At 46.5% G+C, this 26,112-nt stretch overlaps 1 protein-coding gene and 1 long non-coding RNA gene across 2 annotated transcripts; both read right to left on the bottom strand.

The window, feature by feature from the left end:
- Window positions 1-3,230: 3,230 nt before the first annotated feature.
- On the bottom strand, window positions 3,231-4,256 carry LOC127346956 (mitogen-activated protein kinase kinase 9-like). The gene has a single exon (XM_051373192.1). It carries the CDS (start codon window positions 4,254-4,256, stop codon window positions 3,231-3,233), a length of 1,026 nt encoding a protein of 341 aa, XP_051229152.1.
- A 14,691-nt stretch (window positions 4,257-18,947) lies between these two features.
- Window positions 18,948-20,172, bottom strand: LOC127348480 (uncharacterized). Its single transcript, XR_007879794.2, has 2 exons — window positions 19,321-20,172; window positions 18,948-19,220 (listed from the first exon to the last, which is right to left on the bottom strand). It is a non-coding gene; the product is annotated as an uncharacterized lncRNA (long non-coding RNA).
- Between the last annotated feature and the right edge of the window lie 5,940 nt (window positions 20,173-26,112).

The raw sequence follows: 26,112 nt of genomic DNA on the forward strand, positions 1-26,112 counted from the left end.
ACTTCATGCTTGTTTTACACTAATTCCTATATGTTTTGCTCACACTTCGTTGCATTTTTATATGATTTCCGGCACTAACCTATTAACAAGATGCCACGGTGTCAGTTTCCTATTTTCTGTTGTTTTTGTATTTCAGAAAAATTGTACAGGAAATATTCTCGGAATTGGACGAAACAAAAGCCGAAGTCAATATTTTACCGAAACAAAGACGAAGTCCGAAGGTGGGTCGAAGAGGCGCAGTAGTGCGCCCAAACCACCCCTAGGCGCGGCTTGGACCTGGCCCACGCCTAGGGTAGGTGTGAGGCCACCAGGCACCCCACCGACCTAAACCTTCCGTCTATATAAAGCCTTCGATGAGAAAATCCTAAATATACAAGCCTCCGTCCACGAAAAGTTCCATCGCCGCCGCCAACGTCCAGACAAGTTTCGGAGGTCAGAAGTTCCTATTCCGGCACCCTACCGGGACGGGGATTGACCCCCGGAGCCATCTCCATCGACTCCACTGCCTCCACTTCGACTCCATGATGGTTCGTGAGTAGTTCCTCCCTGGACTACGGGTTCTCGGCTGTAGCTAGTTGGTACTCTCTCTCCCATGTAATTCAATACAATGATCTCATGAGTTGTCTTACATGATTGACATCCATATGATGTAATCGGTGTTGTGTTTGTTGGGATCCGATAAATTGTGGAATTGTGATCAGATTGTTCATAATATTATTATACTACTGTTATTTAAGATCGTGCATGCTCTCCGGTACTTGTAGTTACCTTGATCAAGTAGTTGCTTGTACTCCAAGAGGGAGTATTTATGCTCAATAGTAGGTTCATGCCTCTAGTTTTCTGGGAGAGTGGCGTTTAACTTCTAAGATTATAGATGTGTTGTTGCTACTAGAGAGAAAACAACAATATTTTATCCGAGGGTAATTCTATTGTTTACTTTATACACATTGCTTAATGTGATAGTCTATTGCTTGCAACTTAATACTGAAAGGGGTTTGGACGATAACCTGGAGGTGGATTATTAGTCATAGACGCAGTTGGATTACAGTCTATGTATTATGTTGTAATGCCCAATTAAATACTATAGTAACCTTTATCTTATCATAGCATGCATTGTCATGCCCTCAAAATTATCAGTTGCCCAACTATAATTTGTTTACCCAACACATGTTATTTGGAGCGTTACCACTAGTGTAGATAGCTGGAAACCCCGGTTCTTATGTCATCATCATTGCTCTACAGTCAACTACGCACTGGAATACTTTCCGGTGCCATCTCCTCTGTGCTACTGTTGTTGTGTTTCTATTGCCATTGCTCTCATATTACTGCTACTTTCACATCACCCCTGTTACTGTGCTTTTCCAGGTGCAGCTGAATTGATAACTCCGATGTTAAGGCTTATAAGTATTCTTTACCTCCCATTGTGCCGAATCAATAAATTTGGGTTTTACTTCCCTCGAAGACTATTGTGATCCCCTATACGTGTGGGTCATCAGGCGCTGATGGCCTCTCTCCGCTTCCCATTCTGGAGTGCCAAGACCATCCCATCCCACCCCCAAGTTGATGTCGTGTCCCAACAGTGAAAAACACGAAACGTGAAGTTCCTTAGAAGATTTGGAGGGGAAACGCTGCTGGAGTAACCCCAGTTGCTCCTCCGCCTCCATCAACAGCATCATTGCCACCACCATTATGAAGAGGGACCGAGGGAGTAGTCCACATCTGCACAATGTGTTTGTCGAAGTAGCTTGTATCAATCTCTCCATATGATCTTCAATAATTAGTATAACATAAGGTTCCTACATGATTGTGATCATATTTGTAATGTTTTGATGGTGAATCTTTTGTTATGAGATGCAATGGATATTTTGTGACTGATGTATTGATAGATCTATGTGTTACCCCATTCATCTAAGCTATGTTTTCATCAAACTTGTATGCAAGAACTCGTGAGGGTGATGTTCTTTATATGGAGTAACTTAGTAAGTGACACAAACTCATGTGCTATTATGGTTTTTACCTTTCAATTGGTTACCTCAATAGGGATAAGAAATATTAAATATGTTACTATTCATCTAGTGAAAAATCGAGGTGGCCTTGTTTGCTCACGATGGCTATATGTCAATACACTTTATGTCAAACTTCTTAAGATAATACTCTATTTATTCTTAATCTTGCTTTGAGAAGTTTTTCCTGTCAAGAGAATATTTTTTAGATCTGTTGCATCATCTCTATGCTAGGACATTACGACCATATGAATGTTTATCCACAACATAATATTGCTTGATATCATTTGTTGCTTGTTATATAGTGATATATCCATGCCACCATGTTTATGAGATAGGGATAAAGTGAAACCATGAACCTTGGTTCATTTAAACCATAAGAAACACATTTAAAATTGCTTTGCTTGCCTTTTAAATTTTAGTACTTATTTATTTCGAAAGTACAAAAATGCCTCACATTACTTTGCTTGTTATATGTTACTTTGTTTTATATTGTTTACACACCGTTTTATCTAACAAATATTTCGGTGGAGTTGAAGACACAAAACTATATCTTTTGCATTACACTCTGCTGACATCGAGCTGCCGCCGGGGCACCACACTTCCAATCCCACCTAGATCTTCTGGAGCAGAACACCGAAGGAGTGCCACGCCACCACTGGAGCTCGCCTACAACTCACCACTCCGCCACCCATGAGCTCCCCATCCACCAAGAGAAGGAAGAAAAGAACCATGACCAACCTTTTTGGGAGGAGGGATATGCCGACAACACAGGCGGTGCGCTGCCACCGCCAACGAGGGGAGGAGGGGGTGGCGGCGACTATTTAGGGTTGGGGAGAATCGCCCACAGGTTGGTCGCTAGGAACGACAAGGGGGTATGGAGCATCTTATTCAAGATACGCAATTAGGGAATACCTCTCAATTTTACAATAGCAGCTAAGAGAACAGGAGGAATGCAAGCAGAGGGAAATAAACTTTTCAGAGTCTCATAGACAACAAGAATTTGAGTAGAGTAGTATGCTTCCAATTGCAGACAACATTTACATTTCTAGGCCTTCCTATGCTCGCTGACCTCAGAACTAACTTACATAGTACTCTGCACATATATGTTACAGGTTTACAGGTGAGTGTTGCTGTGTTGTTAATGTACACGTCTAACAATTACGTGCACCTGTCTAACAAAACTGATCTAATGTAAGTTCGCAGCGCTGATCTGATCGACACGCCTCACAGCGCCGAGGGTGGCGCCGAAGCCTGGCTGACCAGCTTCCGGAGCGCGCATCTCGACGATGCCACGTCCCTCCCGGCGATGAATGGGTGAGCAAGCAGCTCTGTGACGCTCGCCCTGTTGCGGTAGTCCTTATGCAGGCACGCGGCGACGAACCCCTGAAGCTCCAACGACGCCATGCCGTCTGACAAGGCAGGTGTCTCACCGAAGCAGACGGCGCACATGAGCGACGCCCAGCTCAGCTGCTGTCCGGCAGGGAGGAGCGGGTACCGGCCCATGAAGAGCTCGAGGATTGTCAGGCCAAGGCTCCAGACGTCGGCAGCGCATGGGTCGTAGTTCCCGCCGTGCGCCTCTGGGTCGAAGCGCTCAGGGCTCATGTACGCGGTGGTACCGACGTACGACGTGCACTTCTCGCCGGCACGGGATAAGACCTTCGCTATGCCGAAGTCGGCGACCTTGACCTCACCGGCCGTGCTGGCGAGGAGGTTCGCCGGCTTGATGTCAAGGTGCACGATGCGGCGAGCGTGGAGATACGCCAAGCCTGACAGAGCCTGCGCGGCTACCTCTGCGAGCGCCGCCTCAGGGAACGCGCCTTGGCGGCTTCTGATAGAGTCGAGAGATCCACCATCCACCAGCTCAAGAAGCATAGCGACGTCGCCGGAGGCGGCGGCGGGGAGGACAGAGTGGCACCGGACGATGAAAGGCGAGGCAGTGCGGCTGAGGATATCGGCCTCCGTGGCTGCAGCGGGGTCGCCGTAGTGCTGGACCTTGAGCGCGTAGAGCGCACACGTCTCACGATGCCGAACCTTGTACACGGTGCCGCCGTTCCCGCGGCCAAGCACGGCCAGCTTGTCGAAGTCGGCTAGGCGGAACTGGCTGGACAAGGCCGTTGGGGTCGAAGCTTTTATCAGCGTTGGTGCCGGCGCCGGCGTGAACGCTGGCTTGGGACGCTGGCCGGGGGTGGACGACGGGACGGGCAGCGAGAGGTGCAGCTGTGGAAGCCTCTTCTGCCTTATGAGAGCCATGGGTAGTGCAAACTGCTGCTTAAGCTTAATGATCTGAGCCTATGCTTTGGTTGGACACTTGAATCAGCAGCTTATTTATACATAGTACGTACTCACGGTATCTCTTTCCGTCCTGCTTTCACCAAATCCTACTCAGATTGTGACATTGTATCTTCAATGTTCTCTTCCAAAACAGTCAGTTTCTGATTTGGTAGACTGTGTTTGGTCAGAAGGTTCTAACAGAAGGATGCTTTTATTAGAGCAGAATAAACTAACCCACAGCCGCTGGAGATGAGCGACCATTTTTAATCTAGCGACATGAAAGAATACGACCATGGAATTCGGTGGAAACTGCCTATAATGCAACCGTAACCAGGTCCTCTGTAGTCTGTTGTGGCCTAATTGGCAAAGCCACGTGTTAACTAATTAGAACGAAAGGGACAGAGAAGAAAGCTCAGTCTATCCGTGTAAGAATGGCTATGTCGATCCGCACCCACGATACCTGGCCAGCAGCTCCCTTGAGACTTCCTATTAGGGTAGCATACTGACATTTTACTAGAGTTTGGTTTGGTTAAGGATTGTGCGACGTGTGCCGTCTGGCGCCTCCTTTGTTAGAACGTAACCCAGAGCACAGCCGAGCATGCACGGCAGCAGACGGGCAAACACAAGTAAAAGTTCAGCGTAAGGGCATCTCTAGCGGCGTGACCGGAAATGCGTCTGGGATCTGTTCCAGCGGGGCGACGCAAAGTGACCGGGCCGTCCGCGGAGACGCAAACCTGGCTCAAATATGCGCCAGGTTTGCGTCTCGGCGGACGTGTGGAAACGTTCGCTCTTGTCTGGCGAACGTTTCGACTGGCCCGTCTGGCAGCGACCCTGCGTCGATGCGTCTTCTCAAACGCGCCAGCGACTGCAAAGTTGCGTCGCTGCATCGTTTCGGCTGGCCCGCCTGGCAGCGACCCTGCGTCGATGCGTCTTCTCAAACGCGCCAGCGACTGCAAAGCTGCGTCGCTGCATCGCTTCGGCAACTTGCGCCACTAATGGCGACGATGCCTCGGCTGCCGAGCCGCCGCTCACCTCCGCCAACCAGGTTAATGGCGACGCCACGCGTCACGCGGCCACCGCATGCCGCCGGCCAATATAAAGGGGGCGCACGTTCTTCTTCCTCATCCACTCGCCATCAAGCGGCTACCGGACAAGTTCGCCGAGTTCGTCGACGGCGTCGAGCCGGCGCACTTGCAGCTACGGGAGGCTAGCTGCAACTTCTGCCGCTGGACCGTGGAGGTCCTGTTCGACGGGCAGGGCAAGATGTACCTGCACATGGGGTGGGACAAGTTCGCCCGTGACCTCGACCTCGAGCCCGGCTGCCAGCTCACCTTCCTCTACGAGGGGGACGACGAGATGATCGTCAAGGTGTTCGACGACACAGCCTGCCGCAGGCACTACCACACCGACGACTCCGGCTCCGACACCGATAGTTAGAACGTCGAGTGTTCTTTCTTTGCAGCGAATCTGGCTATAGGCCAGACAAAGCCAGTAGTGAAGGTCTCTGTCTGTTCTTCCTCGGTAGAACCAACAAGGGCACCGTCTCCTCCCGCTGGATTTTCCAGTTTGGGTGATTGGGTGTGCCCTCGAATGTTCTTCCTTGGCAGCGAACATACGAAAATCATCACAACTGGCTTCTATTTTTTAAAATTTTATATTTGTGTCAACCATGGTTCAAACTATGTGTTAGTTTGTGTAAACCATGTGCCTAACTATGTGTTAATTTGTGTAAAATCATGTTTTAAAATGTTATATTTGAAACTATGTTTAAATGGAGAAGAGGGAAGAAAGGGAAAAAATTAAATGCGTCGCCCCGCTGGAGCAGACCCCAGACGCAAATGGACGCGCGAACAAAAACGGTCATTTTTGCGTCCGCAGCGCGACGCAAACGGACGCTCGCGGACATTAAAATGCGTCGCGCCGCTGGAGATGCCCTAAGAATAAATAAGCCAAATGCTTGGACTTCATTCTGGCCCCACGAGAAGATTTCATTGAAGCTCGTGTAGTCGTGTTGACAAATGCCATGATCCATTTTCCCAATTAATCCTTTGGTTCTGCCCGATGTTAGTAAAGTGGACGCGAGCGGAGCGGGCCTTTATAATTGTTTCTCTCCTCGTGATGGGGAGTGCTCGGCGGCCACGGCTCCAGTCACGCAGGTCATGCCTAAGCTCCGAGAATTGTGTGGTGGTGTGTGCCTCCTTCCGCCGAGAAAATGAGGTCCGACTCGCACGAGATCTCATCCGTGGCCTCTCTACTGGGAGTCGTGCACTTGGCTCTAAGAAGAGTAGTGTTGTTGACGGTGTGCATGTGGTTCATTTTGGTAACTGGTTGCTAAGTCATGGTTGTTGGCTACGGTGCCCGAAGATATCGTTGTCAAAGAGGTTTACGATTTCCTCGTCACCTTGGCTACTGCCTATCTTGGATCTGCGGTCCATTGATGGGTGCGCCCCCAATGTCTTGGCCAGCATTTGTCGGCGTGGTTTTTGTAATGTCCCAGGTTTAGAGATGATCGAGGGGTAGATTTTAGAAAGGGATGTGCATTGCATGGCAAATTCTGGGGAAATTTCGCGCTTTTAAATAAAAACTGCATCGAAGGGGGACAAGTTTCTCTCTCGACACCTTACAGGGTTAGGGTTTCGAGAGTGCGACAAACTTGTACCTCACTTAACTAGATTAGGTTTTTGAGAAGAGAGGGGGAGAGATCACATCAAACTTAAGTTGTTTGGTTGAATTCAAAGTTAAGTTGTATGATTGAATTCAACTCAAAGTTGAATTTGAAATTCAAATTCAAACATAAAAACAAATATCTCATAAATTAATTATAAGGAAATTCATTAAGTAAATAATAAGGATACCAAGTATAAATAATACACATAATAATTAAAGCTCATTAGAGAAAACTTTGAGCTTTATTGATCATCACACAATTTACATTGTCATTACAATATTCATAAAGAAAATAAATGAATAATACAACACATTACAAGAATTGCTTAAATAGAAAAAGAAAAAGAAAATTACAGGTAAGAAAAATATATCCTAAGCTACAAGTTAATCTTGAGCTTGAAGATCTTCATCTTGATCAATTTCATGATCCCTGCATATAAATCACACAAATAGAACATTGTGCCAAGTGGCAATGCCAATTGGCAGGTTAGCAAAAATATTGAATCATGAGAGGATATGAGCAAGACTGCCGAGCTGATCCACTCTCTCAGCCAAGTGCAGGGCATCAACAGACACACACACACAGCCTGCTCACAGGGCTGTGTGCATGCAGCACACATACACAGTGAGTCACCCAAAGTGAAAGGTGGAGCTGTCGACAAGAGAAGCAAGGACCAACCATATAAAAACTTTTCCATAGCAAACCCTAGTTCATTCATCGACCAAGCAACAGGGTAAGGGCACCAAGAACAGCAAGAACAGGAAGAACAGCCAGAGCTGTTCAATCTGTCCAAATTCACCACTGAATCAAACCAAGATCACAAGTACAAGGAGGAGCAGGGCAAGCACCAATTCATTGCTGAAGCAATCCTCTACACCAACACACTATTTCTAGGAGCTGGAGTGAGGTATAAATATGATCATGAACAGACCAAAAGGTTCTGTTCATATATTGCACAGGCATGATCTTCAGCACACCAAAAGGGTAGATACCCTATGTTTGTGTCATCATATGGCTATCTAGTCATTTGGTTCAAGCAAACATAGAGAACAGCCAGTAGAGATCATCCAGGGAACACTGGTTGTGTCCACACATGGACACAACCAGAGAAATCCAACATGGATTCAAATCCCTGGCTAGCTACCAAGTTCACTTGACAACCTATAGCTAGCTAAGCCATCAGACAGTTAGACAATCAAGTGTCTACTCATTTTTGTCAACATCAAAAGCATCTGGCAACCAAATATGGTCAGGCCAGTAAGCAACAATCCACCACAAAGAAGACACGAGAAAGGGGGAGCTACCATGACAGCATCAAGTGGCTGTCAAGGCCACCTCAACCCACAACCAACATTTCCAGCCATCACATCATCACCCAAGGGGGGTTCAGCAAGAGCTAGGGTACCCAACAGATGTTGGCATCTCTCTAGCTAAATCAATTCAACTGTAAGATGATCACAACTGCCAGCAGTTCACATCATTTATCCACTTAGCCAAGCAAAACAACACAGATAAATGAATATACAAGAAATCAATACACCAGAGCTTTGCAAATGATCCAGTGGATCACTGCAAGCATCAGGTGATGCTTGAGCAAGCAACAATACACATCAGCACAAGCACAAGTGTCACACAGACCCCAGTGAGAGCACCAGATAAACACAGGCAGCTAGCAAAGCATGCTAGAATCAATCACTGGCATCACACAGAAGCTTTATGAATTAAACAGCCACAGATAATCAACAGATGCCTCACAAATAATCACATAAATAAGTTATAGTTGTATCTAGAAGCATACATGAATACACTTGAGCAATTGGCAAGGATAAGCACCACACAGGGGCTCTGGCACATGCATAATATAAGGACCATGTATCATAATCAAGTCAGGGCCAAGGATGTGCATACACAGGATGTCCTCGTGGCAGTAGCTATCACAGGAGCCAGACAGTAGGCCACGAGCATCACTGGATGTTCATGAATAACCACAGAAGGGTCACAGTAGGAGTCCAGCATATCACAGTAGTGCATAGAGCAAAACTAGTAAAGCAGCAGTAGCTAGCAACCCACGGCAGCAGCTCAGCGCAGGCCATAGCAGTAGAGCAACAGCAGCAGCTAGTCAGAAATACAACAGCAGCACACACGCATGCACAGCAAGCGCAAGCAGTGGGCTCGGCACAGCATCTCCATGGGAGAGGCAGGCCAACCCTTAGAACAAAGCGCAGAGAAGGAAGAAGAAGGGGATTAATAGAGGCGTGTACCTGGAGCAGAGCACCGGCGTGCCATGGCGGCACGGCGGCACAGGCCAACCACGGCAGCGCCAAGCCGCGCCTGGCCTGGCGTCGCCAAGCGCGTGCGCTCCATCATCTCCACGTCAACGCCCACGGCGTCGTCGCAGCACCAGGGGCGCCGGCGAGTGGCGTATTGCCGCGGAACCTTGCGGCCGCGTGACGCAGATGAGATGGGGGCGAACGGTGGCGGCGATGAAGTATAGATCGCCGCGGACAGATCGATGCGCCGTCGTGCGGCCGTTCTTTTGCGACCTATCTCGTCGCCAGAGATGGCCGGAGACGGCCGAGGGAATTCGGCGACGGCGGCGGCGACCACGGATCGCCAGAGCGACGGGAGAGGGATAGGGTTTGGTCGCGCGTGAGAGGAAGAGAGGGGAATGGGGCTGGTCGAGCCGGACCGGGCCGGTCGGTTCGATCTAACCACTGGGTTGCACTGACAGGTGGGGCCCAGGGGCATTTTTGCCATTTCACAATTCAATTAAAATGCATAAACTTTGGAAAGGCACAATAAATACTTAATAGCTCTAAAAAAATAATTAAAAATATGAAAATAGATCAGCATAAAATTCTCTATCATAATAAAATACAAAGGGGAATTTTTGAAGACAATTAAGAATAAGTCTTCATTTGATGATTTAAATAATCATTTAAATCACACATATAATTTTCAATAATAAAAATAAGTCCATTAATGCATTTGGACTTTAAAAACACCTTGACAACATTTCAAGGTTGTATATTACTTTAAATCAAGTATCCCCAAATTATTCTTAGTAATAACCTCCTACATGAAATAATAACGACATCGGAAGGGGGGGACAAACCCTAAAACTGGAACCATGCATAATTGCTTCTTTAACCATTGCCCTTATCGGACAATGATGCTATTTTTCAGAACCAGAGGACAAGGGTCAGTCCACACCATCCAACTGCAAAACTTTGCAGTGTTCAGGCAAGTTCATCACTTGCTCATGTCATTTGAGTATTTCTATCAAATTACTTGCAAAGTATTATGGTTATCACTATTGCATAAAAATCAAAACCACTACTTTCATAACTATGAATATGACTATGTGGTGGGCAATGGAACCATGGATTGTGTTGATATGGTGGAGGTCCATTGCAAGGGTTGATATCCATCTAGGATTAACAACAAATGTCGTCCAGTGATTCTTGTGCCGTAATACCCGTGTTAACCATAAGATCTGGAGTGGGACGGAATAGTCAATTGTATTTCCACCTCTTGTACATCAACGGATGCGCTTACCGTAGACGGTTGTATCTTGCGGAGCAATTGGTGGGTGGGGAGCCCCTTCTAATTCCCCACGGTATAGCTGTTGCTTACCGTAGCGGTTGCTGCTTGCGGAACAATTGGTGGGTGGGGATCCCCTTCTAATTCCCCACGGTAATGTGGTCTATGATGGGTTGCAGCTACCGACGAAGGAGTTTGGTTCAATCCTGATCGTCGTCGTGGTCGGGGTCCACCCTGAAATTACGGGAATAATGGGACCGGCGAGGACCCAGGGTCGGGGTTTGCAACAAAGGGTGGGTGTGCGAGGTAGCGGAGGAATATGATTGACTATGACCTTATACCGGGCCTCACACCGAAGGAAGTGTGGATGGGAAAGCTGCCCGGTTGGCACCAAGGTTAAGATCTCTTATGGGTAAAGCAACACACCTCTGCAGAGTGTAAAGAACTGTGACCTGTCACTCCCTGTTCCGGGATAAGGAACTGCGAACGCGGCCGGAAAGGAGCTCCATGAAGTTCTAGTAAACCGGTGAAGGCTGGCGGACATAGCTCTTTGGAATAAAAGCAATCTCTTGAAGAAATGTTTATCAAAACTTGCATTGGTATTAGACTTTCTGGTCTAATATTGTAGCTAGAGCATTAAACACCTCTTATCTATAATGAACTTGTTGAGTACGCTCGTACTCATACCACTCTTAAATCCCATGCTTAGATTGTCTGAATCATCTGGAGGAGGACTACGACCACAATGAAGGAGCCGAGATCATCGGCTATGAAGAACCAGACCTCTCTGGAGGTATAGAAGGCGTAGACTACCTCATCGTCTACGGATCCCGGGAGGCTTCCGGAGGAGATCAAGCCTAGAGATATCCAGTAGTAGTAGTAACCGAGCAGCCCGAACTCTTAGTATTTAGCTGCTCGAGGAAATAAATGTATAACTTAATGAGACTCTTATATTGTAAGCCATGTTGGGTTCGCCTCGAACCCAGGAGTATTCCTCTTAGGACCCAAGAGGAGCTCCGAGATGACTTGTGTATGATAGTTGTAATAATAAATGAATGAGTTATGGACCTGCTATGTTCTGTTGTACTACTCCGAGGGATGTAATATTTGTGGAATGGTACTTCGTGAATGTTATATCAACGACTGGCATACTACAACATGCAGTGGTATGCAGGGTCACCACAGTTGGTATCAGAGCAAAAGCTTTGACCTTAGGTTGGAACCTAGTAAATGGGACCAAACGTTAGGAGTCAAATAGGATTAGTAAAGAATTCTCTAAAAATATGGTGTATATTCAATTGAGAATACAACAATCATATCTTTTAGTGCGATAATTCTTTATTATCTCTATTATGATGCATTATTACTAATCTTATAATCTTTCTATTTCTACAGCCAACATGGCAAGTTCACGTCCAGGACGAAACGTGAAAGTGATGGATTCCACACTGAGTGAATACGAAGGAGGACTTGCAGATATTCTACGAGCCATGTTACTTGAATTTGGGAGTGATCCCCAGATCCAAGTAAAGAAATACATGTACTATGATGGTACTGTATTGGCCAAGTGTAGGGTAGGACTGCGACTTCCCGAATCTCTGGGAATGAGCGTAGTCATGCCAGCAGGGGAAGCCAGGACTATCAACATAGCCTACCATATAGCTGTTATGAGAGCCATAACCGACATTCGGGAACATAAGACGAAAGAGCTTATGGGTTCCGAATTCTCCCATATTCCTCATAATCAGGAGGAAGAAGATCCCATGCTTAACCACTACAAATATGCAAAACGCAAACCCATAGCAGCTGCAAAATACATGGATAATAGCCGCAACTTCATATCATTACTCTTTCAGTTGAACCATCATCTGACGGGAGCAATTGATACGATGCTAGAGGAGTTTACTGAACCCAAGGAGGAGATTAGGGGGAAAGAACCTATGGAGAATGTGGTGCACACACCAGTTTACTCAGCTGGTGACTACATTAGTATTGATCCTCTTGAGCGTGAACCTACACCTGTTACACCTGGGAACTATCTGGGTAGTTCCTATGGGGGATACGAGGGCGGAGAGGAATCCGAAACAATCAGCGTTCCGAGACTCCTATAGAAAATTCCACGGGTTGGCGTTGGGGATCTCGATCTTGGAACTCATAGTACTTCGTGTATTATGATGGGGAGATGAATGATGACGCCACAACCCAGAACCAGAGTTATCCTAGTAATGAAGGAGTTGATGGAGGGTATCCGACACAGGTTGGGTCGGGTACGAGTGTTGGAAACATTTATGGTGGAGCTACAGGGGAGTACACCCGATGGGTGGACTATGATGCACTTAACGATCAGTTTGTGAACACTGATTTCTCCCTAGGATCATCATCTGATTCGGACTACCAGCCAACGGGGAGACCTTATGTTCCAGGGTCTATCAGGAGGACGGCACGTTCGACCGGATGGAAGCCTGGGATGTACCGGGAGTGAAGATCGACTAGAGTCCACCAAGGGAGGCGAGGCTATAATACACCAGTACCACGTGTATTATAGTATGTAATATTTGTATAAATTTGTACATATACTTTAATAAGTGAGTTTGCATACTCACATCGACTTGAGTATTGTAATAAGACCACTTAAGTATGTATATACATGGTATATGTTTTGTATGATTTGGATTTGCTTTTTGATTTCCATTGCGTGACTAGTTCTGTGCACAAAGTTGAGCTCAGAAAACTTGCGCATGGAGTAATTATGAGTATCATCTTGTGTTGCAGAACTAGGGGGTTATGTCGGGAGCGTTAGGAGAGGAGACCGAAGCGCAGCGCATGGAGCGCGAAGCAAAACAAAAGGAAGAGGCTGAGGGAGCAGCCAGAGATCAGTTTCCACCACCACCACCACCCATGACGCAGCAGAATTTTGTGCAGTACATGCAGCTGGTGGAAGAAAGACAACGTGTAACGTTGGAGCAGCAGAACAAATTCTTCCAAGAATTGCTGCAACAGAACAGGGTGGAGAGACCCGAGAATCCGGGAGTCACCTTAGCAGACTTCCATAACACCAAGCCTATATCTTTCGCTTACGCGCCCGAGCCAATGGACGCGGAAGATTGGCTTATGGATACTGAGCGAAAGCTCAATACCGTTGGATGTAACGACCAAGAGAAGGTCCGTTATGCTACCCATCTGCTGTGTGGACCTGCCGCATCATGGTGGGACAATATAGTAGCCGTTTATCCGGTTGGAAAGGTCTTTACCTGGGAGGAATTCGCAAGGAAGTTCAGGGAATCCAATGTCCCTGAAAGTATTGTGGAACTGAAGCGTCGAGAATTTGAAAGTCTCGAGCAGAAGGATAAGGCAATCCTGACTTATGTCAGGGAGTTCTCAAAGCTGTCCCGGTATGCTGTTGAAGAAGTCAACACCGAGGACAAGAAGAAGAAAAGGTTTCTGAGGGGGTTAAGTCCCCAGTTCAAGGTTCAGCTCCGTATGATGAGAGCTACGGAGTTTCAAGAGTTGGTGGATGCTGCCATCACCCTGGAAGATGATTTCAAACAACTGCAGGAGGAGAAGAGGAAAAAGGCCAAGTTTGAGCCTAAGAGATATGTCAGTAACAAGCCTAATACTGGCTTGAGTTTCAAACCAAGGTACAACAACAACAACAACAATAACAACAATAATAGGAGGAACCAAGGAAACCAAGCCGCAAACCAGATTGTTTGCCGCATTTGTGGGTTTAGAGGGCATCTTTCACAAGATTGCCGGAAACCCAAGATAATATGCTTCGGGTGTCGTCAGGAAGGGCACATGATGAAAGACTGCCCCAATAAGAAGAATGGAGGAGGTCAGTCAGGAGGAGGTGGAAGCCGAGGAGGAAACACCGGAGGGAACTGGAAGAATAAGAAGCCCTTCGGCAAGCTGAACTGCACCAGTCTGGAGGAGGTGGTCAACTCCGATCATGCGGTGATAGGTACGCTCCAGATACTCACTCATCCTGGCAAAGTACTTTTTGATACTGGTGCAACTACATCATTCATTTCTCAACAATTCATCATCAAACATGGGATTAGTTGCACTAAGTTAGATACACCCATAACCATACTTTCTGCGGGGGGAATGATAGTAGTAACCCATACCAAACAAAAACAAGTCATCATGATCAATAAGTGCGCGTTTGACGCGGACCTGTTCATTCTACCGATGAAGGACATTGATGTCATTCTTGGTATGAACTGGTTAGAAGCTAATGGAGCATTGATCGACTGTGTGAACAAGACAGTATCTTTGAAAAGCCCCGATGGAAGTAGAATGATTTACCAAGGCGACAAACATACACAGATTGAAGTGGAGCTACAGCTGAACAGCATGAAGGAAGTGAAATTGGAAGATATACCTGTAGTGAATGAATTCCAGGATGTGTTTCCTGCGGAATTACCTGGTATGCCACCAGATAGGGAGATAGAATTCACTATCGACCTAATTCCAGGAACAGCTTCGATTGCTAAGGCACCATACAAGATGGGGCCCAAGGAGTTGAAAGAACTTAAGGAGCAATTGGATGATTTGGAACAGAAAGGATTTATTCAAGAAAGTGTTTCACCATGGGGATCACCTGTAATCTTCGTGGATAAAAGGGATGGAGGAAGAAGGATGTGCGGAGACTACAGGAATCTGAACAACGTCACAATCAAGAACAAGTATCCACTTCCAAGAATACAAGATCTATTTGATCAAGTTAGAGGCGCGGGAGTCTTTTCCTAGATTGATCTAAGATCCGGTTATGACCAGTTAAAGTTCATGTTGGAAGACGTAGCGTAAACTGCCTTTGTCTCTAGGTATGGTCACCTTGAATACGTTGTAGTGCGTTTTGGATTAACCAATGCCCTGACAATATTCATGAATCTCATGAATAAGATCTTCATGCCATATCTAGACAAGTTTGTCATCGTATTCATCGATGATATCTTGATATATTCCAAGAACAAGGCCGAACATGCTGAACATTTGAGGTTAGTGTTGCAAACACTAAGGGAACATCAACTCTATGCCAAATTTAGCAAGTGTGAATTTTGGCTAGATCAAGTGGAATTCCTTGGTCATGTTATTAGTAAAGATGGAATAGTTGTTAACCCGAGTAAGGTAGCAGCAGTTCTAGAATGGGAAGCACCCAAGACTGTCAAGGAAATCCGAGGATTCCTAGGAATGGCAGGATATTATCGGAGATTCATTGAAGGATTCTCCAAGATAGCAGGACCCATGACGAAACTGTTAAGAAAGAACACACCTTTCGTGTGGTCAGAGGAGTGTGAGAAGAGTTTTCAAACTCTAAAAGAGAAACTCACCACGGCACCGGTGTTAGCAGTTCCGGAAGTTGGCAAGGATTACACCGTGTACTGTGACGCATCCAAGCATGGATTGGGTTGCGTACTCATGCAAGATCGGAAAGTGATATCTTATGGATCGAGGCAACTCAGACCTCATGAAGTGAATTATCCAACACATGATCTAGAATTAGCAGCAGTTGTATTTGCACTCAAAACCTGGAGACATTTTCTCTATGGAGCCAAGTGCGAGCTCTATACAGATCATAAGAGCCTCAAATATTTCTTCACTCAGAAGGAACTCAACATGAGGCAGAAAAGATGGCTAGAATTGATCAAGGATTATGATTTGACCATCAATTACACTCCAGGGAAGGCCAATGTTGTAGCAGATGCCTTGAGCAGGAAGAGCACCGGCGGAGTGGAACAAGAAATATCACCGGAATTGAGGAAGGAAATAAGTCAAGCCCAAATACAACTTTGGGAGAAGGAAGCTCATGAAGGACTATCGGCTTTACAAGTAGCCGATGAGCTAAATGTCAACCTGAAGAATGAGATAATGATGGGTCAGCTGGACGATCCATTCATCGTGGAGGAGATGAGAAGAATAGATGAGGGAAGACCATCAGAATTTCACCGCGGAGAATCTGGATCATTATGGTTCCAAAAGAGAATTTGCGTTCCGGATATTGCTGAAATTAAGGAAGTAATACTCCGGGAAGCCCATCAAACACCATACTCCATACATCCGGGAAGTACAAAGATGTACATGGATCTAAAGGAACTATTCTGGTGGAATAACATGAAGAGAGAGATAGCACAATATGTGGCGGAATGCCATACCTGCCAGAGAGTGAAGGCTGAACACCAGAGTCCGGCAGGAAAGCTACAACCTTTACCTATTCCAGAGTGGAAATGGGAGGAAATAGGGATGGATTTCATCACCGGACTACCCATGACTAATAAAAAGAAGGACATGATATGGGTAATCGTGGACCGGTTGACGAAGAATGCACACTTCCTAGCGGTAAATCAGCAGGATAAAGGAGAGAAACTCATCGATCTGTACATCAAAGAGATCGTGAGTAAGCATGGAGTGCCTAAGAAGATAGTGTCGGATCGAGGATCCGTGTTCACATCAGCATTCTGGAAGCAACTACACGAAGCTTTAGGATCCAAGTTGGACTATAGTACCGCCTATCATCCCTGCAATGTGGACAAACCGAGAGAACCAACCAAATCTTAGAGGATATGCTTAGGGCTTGTGCCCTAGACTTCGGAGGATCATGGGAGGAGCACTTACCACTAGCAGAGTTTTCATACAATAATAGCTATCAAAGCTCAAGATGGCACCGTTTGAAGCTCTGTATGGAAGGAAGTGTAGATCACCGATATGTTGGTATGAAGCCGGAGCAAGCAAAGAGTTCAACCCTGATTATGTCAAGGAAAAACAACAAATCATTGACATTATCAGAGATAGGCTCAAGATAGCCCAAAGTCGGCAAAAGAGTTATGCCGATCAGAAGAGGAGAACATGGGAGCCACGAGTTGGAGACATGGTATATCTTAAGGTAAGCCCGATGAAAGGACTCCAGAGGTTTGGAGTAAAAGGAAAGCTCAGTCCTAGATACATCAGACCTTTCAAGATTTTGAGTCAAAACCAAGGGTTAGCCTTTGAATTGGAATTACCGGGAAGGTTATCTCAGGTTCACAATGTATTCCATGTGTCGCAACTCCGAAAGTGTCTGAAGACCCCCGATGAACCAGTATCACATGAAGAGCTTGAGTTACAACCAGACTTGACTTACATCGAGAAGCCAGCCAAGATTCTCGAGGAGAGCTGGAAACAACTCAGAAATAAAGCTATCAAGTACTGCAAGATACAATGGAAGCATCACCCCGAGAGGGAAGCCACCTGGGAAAAGGAAGAAGACCTGAGGAAAACATACCCTGAGCTGTTCAGGTATTACAACCACAACTTCGGGACGAAGTTTTCTTTAAGGGGGAAAGGCTGTAATGTCCCAGGTTTAGAGATGATCGAGGGGTAGATTTTAGAAAGGGATGTGCATTGCATGGCAAATTCTGGGGAAATTTCGCGCTTTTAAATAAAAACTGCATCGAAGGGGGACAAGTTTCTCTCTCGACACCTTACAGGGTTAGGGTTTCGAGAGTGCGACAAACTTGTACCTCACTTAACTAGATTAGGTTTTTGAGAAGAGAGGGGGAGAGATCACATCAAACTTAAGTTGTTTGGTTGAATTCAAAGTTAAGTTGTATGATTGAATTCAACTCAAAGTTGAATTTGAAATTCAAATTCAAACATAAAAACAAATATCTCATAAATTAATTATAAGGAAATTCATTAAGTAAATAATAAGGATACCAAGTATAAATAATACACATAATAATTAAAGCTCATTAGAGAAAACTTTGAGCTTTATTGATCATCACACAATTTACATTGTCATTACAATATTCATAAAGAAAATAAATGAATAATACAACACATTACAAGAATTGCTTAAATAGAAAAAGAAAAAGAAAATTACAGGTAAGAAAAATATATCCTAAGCTACAAGTTAATCTTGAGCTTGAAGATCTTCATCTTGATCAATTTCATGATCCCTGCATATAAATCACACAAATAGAACATGAGAGTGGATTTGGTGTTCAGGGGGGTACGTGCGCACCCCCTAGATACCGTTGGATTTGCTTTTAGATTCGCTAGATGCTAACGGAAATAAAACGGCCGTGAAATCTCTCATTCCCATCCCCATCGAGCGCGGGCGAGGGAAGGAGGTTGATTGGCTCCATGTCACATGCATCTCTCGTCCACTATTCAATAAAAAAACAAGAATCTTTTATACAGAGCGATGTCACATGCATCATTATGGAGCAGCGCAGGAACTTTGGCAGCGGGAGCGGGAGGAGTTGTGGCTAGTTTACATTTTCAGTTGATCTCCAGCTGTCTTTCATGCAGGCTAAGCAGGATTAGCAGGCCACGCGGACGTTTTGTGGACAAGCAAAATTTTGCTTGTTCAAGCAGAATCAGCACTACAGGATTAACACAACTTAACCCTGAATCACAAGCCATCTAATAATCAGAAGCTAACAAGGACGCATCCATCACCTTGCCAATCTTCTGAATAAGATCACAAAACATTGATAATTCTGGACCAGAAAATCCATGGACGAACAGAGTATATACCAAGTTCAGTATTACATGCTGAAATAATTTAGCAATTCTATTAGAGTGTGCTACTCCGAATGGAAAGTCTGATAAACTCCCGTATTACTACCAAAACTAGATACATCGAGTTGATGAGCAAGTAAAAGCAGTTTCTCCATATTGCAACAGTGATCAGCAAACTCAACAACCATCAGCTTCATAATTTATTAGAGAAGTTACTTGTAAGAAACCTGAAACAATAGGATGCAAGTGGACGCCCGCGTCAGGGATGAAATCGGGCCAAATCGAATCACGCCTTGAATTAGAACGAAGGGGGGTTGAGGGGCGTACATGGGATGGTACTGGAGGAGGGACGCGGCGACCTCGCGGAGCACCCATGAGGCGAGGAGGGAGAGCACGAAGAGGCCGTAGTAGGCGATCCGTCGGAGCGGCGGCCGATGCTGCTGACGGCAGGCCTCCCATCGGCGGCGCACGGACGAGAGATGCTTGGAAGAGAGGCGATGGGGAGCTGCGGCCAGATTGGATGGCGGCGCGGCCGTCGATTTTCCCCGCGGCGGTCTCCCCGGCGGCCCGTGCTCCCCAGCAGCACCAGGTGGTGGATGGTGCGCCTGCCATCGCGACGCGGCGACGGCATGCTGCACTGCATCTGGGGCTCCGGCGTCACCTGGACGGGGCCACCGCGCCCGACCTCGTCTCCATGGCGCAGCTTGCAGGAATCGTCGGCGGGGGAGGGGAGCTCGCCGGCGCGCTGCATACATCTACAGCTACAGGAAAATCGATTGCAGCCATGGAGATTCCCCAAGCTAGACCGCCGCGACGCACCTTCTCTTTTCCTCCCAACTTCCTCGTTGCTCCGCCGCCGGCAGCCGCACGCGACGCTCCACAGCTCGCCGCCCAGCAACTCCGGCGCGCGGGAGCCGGCAGATGCCGCAGTCGAGCATAGAGGAGGCCAGCGACGCCCGCTCCCAAGCGCTGCGCGTCTCGGCCGTGGCTCTGCAGGGGGGACGAGCGCGGGCGGACGTTGCGCGTCCTCGATTGGAAGGGGAGGCTTCCGACGAAGGGCAGTTTCGATTTGGGGGAGAGAGAGAATGAGCAGTGGAGGTGGAAGAGGACATACGCGACCACATGCGCCTTCCCCCGTGATAAGTTAACGGAATAGTGGATGGTGTTAGACACGTGTCGAGCAGCTAGGGCGTGCTCACGTACCCCCCTGATCACCGGGCTTCATTCGAATAGAACATTGTGCCAAGTGGCAATGCCAATTGGCAGGTTAGCAAAAATATTGAATCATGAGAGGATATGAGCAAGACTGCCGAGCTGATCCACTCTCTCAGCCAAGTGCAGGGCATCAGCAGACACACACACACAGCCTGCTCACAGGGCTGTGTGCATGCAGCACACATACACAGTGAGTCACCCAAAGTGAAAGGTGGAGTTGTCGACAAGAGAAGCAAGGACCAACCATATAAAAACTTTTCCATAGCAAACCCTAGTTCATTCATCGACCAAGCAGCAGGGTAAGGGCACCAAGAACAGCAAGAACAGGAAGAACAGCCAGAGCTGTTCAATCTGTCCAAATTCACCACTGAATCAAACCAAGATCACAAGTACAAGGAGGAGCAGGGCAAGCACCAATTCATTGCTGAAGCAATCCTCTACACCAACACACTATTTCTAGGAGCTGGAGTGAGGTATAAATATGATCATGAACAGACCAAAAGGTTCTGTTCATATATTGCACAGGCATGATCTCCAGCACACCAAAAGGGTAGATACCCTATGTTTGTGTCATCATATGGCTATCTAGTCATTTGGTTCAAGCAAACATAGAGAACAGCCAGTAGAGATCATCCAGGGAACACTGGTTGTGTCCACACATGGACACAACCAGAGAAATCCAACATGGATTCAAATCCCTGGCTAGCTACCAAGTTCACTTGACAACCTATAGCTAGCTAAGCCATCAGACAGTTAGACAATCAAGTGTCTACTCATTTTTGTCAACATCAAAAGCATCTGGCAACCAAATATGGTCAGGCCAGTAAGCAACAATCCACCACAGCAAGACACAGAGAAAGGGGGAGCTACCATGACAGCATCAAGTGGCTGTCAAGGCCACCTCAACCCACAACCAACATTTCCAGCCATCACATCATCACCCAAGGGGGGTTCAGCAAGAGCTAGGGTACCCAACAGATGTTGGCATCTCTCTAGCTAAATCAATTCAACTGTAAGATGATCACAACTGCCAGCAGTTCACATCACTTATCCACTTAGCCAAGCAAAACAACACAGATAAATGAATATACAAGAAATCAATACACCAGAGCTTTGCAAATGATCCAGTGGATCACTGCAAGCATCAGGTGATGCTTGAGCAAGCAACAATACACATCAGCACAAGCACAAGTGTCACACAGACCCCAGTGAGAGCACCAGATAAACACAGGCAGCTAGCAAAGCATGCTAGAATCAATCACTGGCATCACACAGAAGCTTTATGAATTAAACAGCCACAGATAATCAACAGATGCCTCACAAATAATCACATAAATAAGTTATAGTTGTATCTAGAAGCATACATGAATACACTTGAGCAATTGGCAAGGATAAGCACCACACAGGGGCTCTGGCACATGCATAATATAAGGACCATGTATCATAATCAAGTCAGGGCCAAGGATGTGCATACACAGGATGTCCTCGTGGCAGTAGCTATCACAGGAGCCAGACAGTAGGCCACGAGCATCACTGGATGTTCATGAATAACCACAGAAGGGTCACAGTAGGAGTCCAAAGATATCACGGTAGTGCATAGAGCAAAACTAGTAAAGCGGTAGCTAGCAACCCACGGCGACAGCTCGGCGCAGGCCATAGCAAAGAGAGCAACAAAGGCGAGCTAGTCAGAAATACAACAGCAACACACACGCATGCACAGCAAGCGCAAGCAGTGGGCTCGACACAGCATCTCCATGGGAGAGGCAGGCCAACCCTTAGAACAAAGCGCAGAGAAGGAAGAAGAAGGGGATTAATAGAGGCGTGTACCTGGAGCAGAGCACCGGCGTGCCATGGCGGCACGGCGGCACAGGCCAACCACGGCAGCGCCAAGCCGCGCCTGGCCTGGCGTCACCAAGCGCGTGTGCTCCATCATCTCCACGTCAACGCCCACGGCGGCGTCGCAGCACCAGGGGCGCCGGCGAGTGGCGTATTGCCGCGGAACCTTGCGGCCGCGTGACGCAGATGAGATGGGGGCGAACGGTGGCGGCGATGAAGAATAGATCGCCGCGGACAGATCGATGCGCCATCGTGCGGCCGTTCTTTTGCGACCTATCTCGTCGCCAGAGATGGCCGGAGACGGCCGAGGTAATTCGGCGACGGCGGCGGCGACCACGGATCGCCAGAGCGACGGGAGAGGGATAGGGTTTGGTCGCGCGTGAGAGGAAGAGAGGGGAATGGGGCTGGTCGAGCCGGACCGGGCCGGTCGGTTCGATCTAACCACTGGGTTGCACTGACAGGTGGGGCCCAGGGGCATTTTTGCCATTTCACAATTCAATTAAAATGCATAAACTTTGGAAAGGCACAATAAATACTTAATAGCTCTAAAAAAATAATTAAAAATATGAAAATAGATCAGCATAAAATTCTCTATCATAATAAAATACAAAGGGGAATTTTTGAAGACAATTAAGAATAAGTCTTCATTTGATGATTTAAATAATCATTTAAATCACACATATAATTTTCAATAATAAAAATAAGTCCATTAATGCATTTGGACTTTAAAAACACCTTGACAACATTTCAAGGTTGTATATTACTTTAAATCAAGTATCCCCAAATTATTCTTAGTAATAACCTCCTACATGAAATAATAACGACATCGGAAGGGGGGGACAAACCCTAAAACTGGAACCATGCATACTTGCTTCTTTAACCATTGCCCTTATCGAACAATGATGCTATTTTTCAGAACCAGAGGACAAGGGTCAGTCCACACCATCCAACTGCAAAACTTTGCAGTGTTCAGGCAAGTTCATCACTTGCTCATGTCATTTGAGTATTTCTATCAAATTACTTGCAAAGTATTATGGTTATCACTATTGCATAAAAATCAAAACCACTACTTTCATAACTATGAATATGACTATGTGGTGGGCAATGGAACCATGGATTGTGTTGATATGGTGGAGGTTCCATTGCAAGGGTTGATATCCATCTAGGATTAACAACAAATGTCGTCCAGTGATTCTTGTGCCGTAATACCCGTGTTAACCATAAGATCTGGAGTGGGACGGAATAGTCAATTGTATTTCCACCTCTTGTACATCAACGGATGCGCTTACCGTAGACGGTTGTATCTTGCGGAGCAATTGGTGGGTGGGGAGCCCCTTCTAATTCCCCACGGCATAGCTGTTGCTTACCGTAGCGGTTGCTGCTTGCGGAACAATTGGTGGGTGGGGATCCCCTTCTAATTCCCCACGGTAATGTGGTCTATGATGGGTTGCAGCTACCGACGAAGGAGTTTGGTTCAATCCCAGACTGTCGTCGTGGTCAGGGTCCACCCTGAAATTACGGGAATAATGGGACCGGCGAGGACCCAGGGTCGGGGTTTGCAACAAAGGGTGGGTGTGCAAGGTAGCGGAGGAATATGATTGACTATGACCTTATACCGGGCCTCACACCGAAGGAAGTGTGGATGGGAAAGCTGCCCGGTTGGCACCAAGGTTAAGATCTCTTATGGGTAAAGCAACACACCTCTGCAGAGTGTAAAGAAGCGTGACTGTCACTCCCTGTTCCGGGATAAGGAGCTGCGAACGCAGCCGAGGGAAAGGAGCTCCATGAAGTTCTAGTAAACCGGTGAAGGCTGACGGACATAGCTCTTTGGAATAAAAGCAATCTCTTGAAGAAATGTTTATCAAAACTTGCATTGGTATTAGACTTTCTGGTCTAATATTGTAGCTAGAGCATTAAACACCTCTTATCTATAATGAACTTGTTGAGTACGCTCGTACTCATACCACTCTTAAATCCCATGCTTAGATTGTCTGAATCGTCTGGAGGAGGACTACGACCACAATGAAGGAGCCGAGATCATCGGCTATGAAGAACCAGACCTCTCTGGAGGTATAGAAGGCGTAGACTACCTCATCGTCTACGGATCCGGGGAGGCTTCCGGAGGAGATCAAGCCTAGAGATATCCAGTAGTAGTAGTAACCGAGCAGCCCGAACTCTTAGTATTTAGCTGCTCGAGGAAATAAATGTATAACTTAATGAGACTCTTATATTGTAAGCTATGTTGGGTTCGCCTCGAACCCAGGAGTATTCCTCTTAGGACCCAAGAGGAGCTCCGAGATGACTTGTGTATGATAGTTGTAATAATAAATGAATGAGTTATGGACCTGCTATGTTCTGTTGTACTACTCTGAGGGATGTAATATTTGCGGAATGGTACTTCGTGAATGTTATATCAACGACTGGCATACTACAACATGCAGTGGTATGCAGGGTCACCACAGTTTTGGAGTGTTGTGTAGTGAGTGTTTGTTCGGCTCGCTTTGCGGTATCTTGTGTTCACTTGAGTGGGTGGAGCCTTGTAGTTCTGGTCTCTATTAGGCTTAGTTGTGAGCTGGTGTGTGTGGATGTGTTCTTTGTGTGGGCTTGACCATATGATTGTGTTGGAGATATGCCCAAGAGGCAATAATAAAATGGTTATTATAATATCTTTGAGTTTATGATAATGTTTACATACCATGCTATAATTGTATTAACCGAAACATTGATACATGTGTGTTATGTGAACAACAAGGAGTCCCTAGTAAGCCTCTTGTATAACTAGCTTGTTGATTAATAGATGATCATCGTTTCATGATCATGAACATTGGATGTTATTAATAACAAGGTTATGTCATTATGTGAATGATATAATGGACACACCCAATTAAGCGTAGCATAAGATCACGTCATTAAGTTATTTGCTATAAGCTTTCGATACATAGTTACCTAGTCCTTATGACCATGAGATCATATAAATCACTTATACTGGAAAGGTACTTTGATTACATCAAACGCCACTGCGTAAATGGGTGGTTATAAAGGTGGGATTAAGTATCTGGAAAGTATGAGTTGAGGCATATGGATCAACAGTGGGATTTGTCCATCCCGATGACGGATAGATATACTCTGGGCCTTCTCGGTGGAATGTCGTCTAATGTCAAGCATATGAATAAGTTCATAAGAGACCACATACCACGGTACGAGTAAAGAGTACTTGTCAGGAGACGAGGTTGAACAAGGTATAGAGTGATACCGATGATCAAACCTCGGACAAGTAAAATATCGCGTGACAAAGGGAATTGGTATCGTATGTGAATGGTTCATTCGATCACTAAAGTCATCGTTGAATATGTGGGAGCCATTATGGATCTCCAGATCCCGCTATTGGTTATTGGTCGGAGAGAAGTCTCAACCATGTCTACATAGTTCGCGAACCGTAGGGTGACACACTTAAGGTTTGATGTCGTTTAAGTAGATATGGAATATGGAATGGAGTTCGAAATTTTGTTCGGAGTCTCGGATGGGATCCAGGACATCACGAGGAGTTCCGGAATGGTCCGGAGAACAAGATTCATATATAGGAAGTCACTTTCCAAGTTTGGAAATGATCCGGTGAATTTATGGAAGGTGGTTTCTAGAATTATCCGGAAATAAATTACTATGGAAGGAGGAGTCTCGGAGGGACTCCACAAACCCTAACCAGCCAACCAAGTGGGAGGGTGGAGTCCATGGTGGACTCCACCTCCTTGGCCGGCCAAGAAAAGGGGGAAGGGGAGAGTCCCTGACCCTCTAGGTTTCGTCCATAAGGCGCTTTTTCGTTGGGGTCTTATTCGAAGACTTTGGGCAAACCCTTGGGGTTCCACCTATATAATGAGGAGGAGAGGGAGGGGGCAGCCCATGGCTTGGCCGCACCACCCCTGCCCCCTTGAGGCCGGCGCCCATGGCACCCCCTCTCCCCAAACCCTAGCACCCCTCCTCCACTACTTCTCCCGCATATGCTTAGCGAAGCTCCGCCGGAGATCTCCATCGACACCGCCACCACGCCGTCGTGCTGCCGGGATTCTGAGG

This window comes from Lolium perenne, chromosome 4, assembly GCF_019359855.2.
Source record: "Lolium perenne isolate Kyuss_39 chromosome 4, Kyuss_2.0, whole genome shotgun sequence".
NCBI classification, from domain to species: domain Eukaryota; kingdom Viridiplantae; phylum Streptophyta; class Magnoliopsida; order Poales; family Poaceae; genus Lolium; species Lolium perenne.

What these genes read in the sequence shown, in the direction of transcription:
- LOC127346956 (XM_051373192.1), bottom strand. Translation starts at nt 4,256, where the DNA reads ATGGCTCTCATAAGGCAGAAGAGGCTTCCACAGCTGCACCTCTCGCTG.